Source organism: Ostrinia furnacalis, unplaced genomic scaffold, assembly GCF_004193835.3.
Source record: "Ostrinia furnacalis isolate ACB-3 unplaced genomic scaffold, ASM419383v2 OfSCF1603, whole genome shotgun sequence".
In the NCBI taxonomy this organism is placed as follows: domain Eukaryota; kingdom Metazoa; phylum Arthropoda; class Insecta; order Lepidoptera; family Crambidae; genus Ostrinia; species Ostrinia furnacalis.
Window position 1 is genome coordinate 1 of NW_021131842.1, and position 3,098 is coordinate 3,098.

Sequence of the window (3,098 nt, forward strand, 5' to 3'; positions counted from 1 at the left end):
GGTAGAAAAAAAACTTACGAACTTACGTACTATCACGAACTAGTAGCCGTTTACCTTAAGTCACATATTTTTTTCAGGATGGAGCGAGGAGTATCCATACAGCGGCGCGGTACGGCCACGTGGGCATCATCAACACGCTCCTGCAGAAGGGGGAGAGCGTCGACGTCACCACTAACGTAAGACGCCATGATGATTTACCATTAGTGTATTTTTCCTGTAAAGCGGATTCCGGCACGCGTGCTGCTCACATTTAATTATTTCAAACATGTTTTTGGCGAATTGGCTGCGGGCAAACAATACGAAATGTTTGTCCTGCTTGCAACCAGCAGCGTGATTTTACACGCACGCGGGCCAGATCCGCACGCGTGCCAGAATCCGCATGAAAGGATAAAGGCACTGGGTTTTTCGCAACAACTGGTCTTCTTTTTAAAATAAACTGTATGTAAAATTGAAAATATCTTCGCATCTATTATTACGCGATAACTGCTTCAAACACTCGCCCAAAGAGGGTGGTATAAGACAGGGATCAGTAATCAAAGATAACATCAAGATTTGACCTCGACACAAACCTCGAACCACGAAACCTTTTCCATATTATTATGAACTAGCGGCCGCCCGCGACTTCGTACGCGTGGACCCCGTTTTACCCTTAGGGGTGAAGTTTCGAGTTTTTTAGGGATTACCCGGAAATTATTCAAACTTTTCTTGCTGTAAAAACCATCCTTGGACTTCAACAAACATTTAAAAAAAAGAATTGGTAAAATTGGTCCAGGCGTTGTTGAGTTATGCGCTTACCAACCACATTTTGCGATTCATTTTTATATTATAAGATTATGTTAATACATAGATTTGAATCGTTTGTTTTATTTTTGAGATTTTGTACGATGGCCAGTTCTATTTAAGAATTTTTTTTTTGTAACTCAAAAGTACATCTCTGAAGAAAATATCAACAAATCACAACCTTCGCCCCTTAGGCTTGCGTGAGCTTATTGACGCCAGCCAGTGTCAATTTAAACCAAGTCACGCTATTGTCCTAATAAAATCCGGACATGCTTATTACCCTATTGGGTTAGAAGGAAGGTTATGCTTTTCATGTGGAATTCGGCTGAATTCGAGTGTTGTTTCCAGGACAACTACACGGCGCTGCACATAGCGGTCGAGTCGTGCAAGCCGGCCGTGGTGGAGACCCTGCTAGGGTATGGGGCTGACGTGCACATTAGAGGAGGCAAGCAGCGCGAGACGCCTCTACACATCGCTGCCAGAATACCAGACGGTACTAAACTAACTAAACCAGACGGTGCTTGCTCAATGAGGGCTATCGTTTTTATACTTAACAGTTGGCACCCCTGGCGATTGACAGGACCTTACTCTACAGTGGCGCCATCTTGATGAGTGCAAATGCGATAGTCCTCCTACCACTTTAGCACTCATCAGATGGTGCCACTGTCTTCGCTACTAGCAAGTGACAAGACCTTACTCTACAGTGGCGCAAACTGGTGAGCGCTAACACGATAGCCCTCATTAAGCTCAAAGTTTGTGACCATCAATCCTAGTGACTAGGAAAAGCAGCAGCAAAATGATATCAATTCCTGAATCGAAGAAGTGTTTAAAACAAACAACTATTTTTGATTTTGCAGAGTTTAGAGTGTTTTATTAGATCGGGGCTAATGCTGAATTTACTTTTCCTAATGTGGACCCCAACGGCCATCGTCTCTACGAGCTATGTGCCCCGCCCACTGCCACTTGATTTTAGCAATTCTGCGAGCTATGTCGGTTACTTTGGTTCTCCTGCGGATCTCCTCATTTCTGATTCGATCACGCAGGGAAACTCCGAGCATAGCCCGCTCCATCGCCCTTTGGGTGACCTTGAGCCTTCTTATGAGGCCCATAGTAAGCGACCACGTCTCAGATCCGTATACCATCACTGGCAACACATTTCTGATTCGATCACGCAGGGAAACTCCGAGCATAGCCCGCTCCATCGCCCTTTGGGTGACCTTGAGCCTTCTTATGAGGCCCATAGTAAGCGACCACGTCTCAGATCCGTATACCATCACTGGCAACACACATTGGTCAAATACTTTCGACTTGAAAGTTCTCGAGTGGCGACCACGGGCTGGAAGACGTAGCGTGGGCAGGCCTCCTACTAGGTGGACCGACGATCTGGTAAAGGTCGCGGGAAGAGCCTGGATGCGGGCAGCGCAGGACCGTTCATTGTGGAAAACCTTGGGGGAGGCCTTTGTCCAGCAGTGGACGTCATTTGGCTGAAAAGGAAGGAAGGAATGTGGACCATTTGGCTGAAACGAACGAATGTGGACCTCATCACCTATAAAATACAGCTTTGAGGCTGCGATACCCAAACAACGCTGGTTCGGAGTTCAAACCGGTTCGAACTCACCACCCCACCGCCGTTCGACGTCTTATTTCACGCATAACCAGGCTAAAAAATAAAGACGGTATCTTCACAGCATAGAGTTCAAATTGACGCTTTATTGAACCTAAGCTTAAGGGTTAACTAAGTAAGAGGGGTTAATGGGGCTAATATTCTTAATAAAAATTGCAGGTGACAAATGCGCGCTAATGCTGCTGAAGTCGGGCGCGGGCCCCAACAAGGCGACGGAGGACGGCATGACGCCGGTGCACGTGGCCGCCAAGTTCGGCAACCTCGCCACGCTGCTGCTGCTGCTCGAGGACGGCGGTGACCCGCTCAAGAAGACCAAGGTTTGCTCATTGGTTCATGTGGAAAACTTTTTAGTGTAACCTTCACCCAAGTAACACAGGACTACTCAACCTTCGATAGTTGGTCTTTGGAGGCAAGTCAAGCTGCAGATCCTGGCTATACAGGAGTTGCAGTCGTGGGAAAGTGTGGTGGGATAAGTCCCGTAACCTTCAAACACAACAACCAGAAAATATTATTATAATAGGCTAGTTTCCTAAAAATATTTTTAGTCCGTCAATTTTAATATGAAAAAATATTGGACACGTATAATTATCAATCAAACAAATAATTACAAAGTTATAGTTTGTTGAAGTTCCGCGCGACGTCACAAAGTGCTGCACTTTTACGCACTCACTGACGTCACAGGTCTTTTCTTTAG

At 45.9% G+C, this 3,098-nt stretch overlaps 1 protein-coding gene across 1 annotated transcript; it reads left to right on the top strand.

Moving 5' to 3' along the window:
* Positions 1-77: 77 nt before the first annotated feature.
* Positions 78-2,733, top strand: LOC114353069 (serine/threonine-protein phosphatase 6 regulatory ankyrin repeat subunit C-like; the record flags this gene model as incomplete). Its single annotated transcript, XM_028304887.1, has 3 exons — positions 78-176; positions 1,129-1,273; positions 2,564-2,733. Coding segments are annotated over 3 exons (414 nt in total), but the record flags the coding sequence as incomplete, so codon positions are not given.
* Positions 2,734-3,098: the final 365 nt, after the last annotated feature.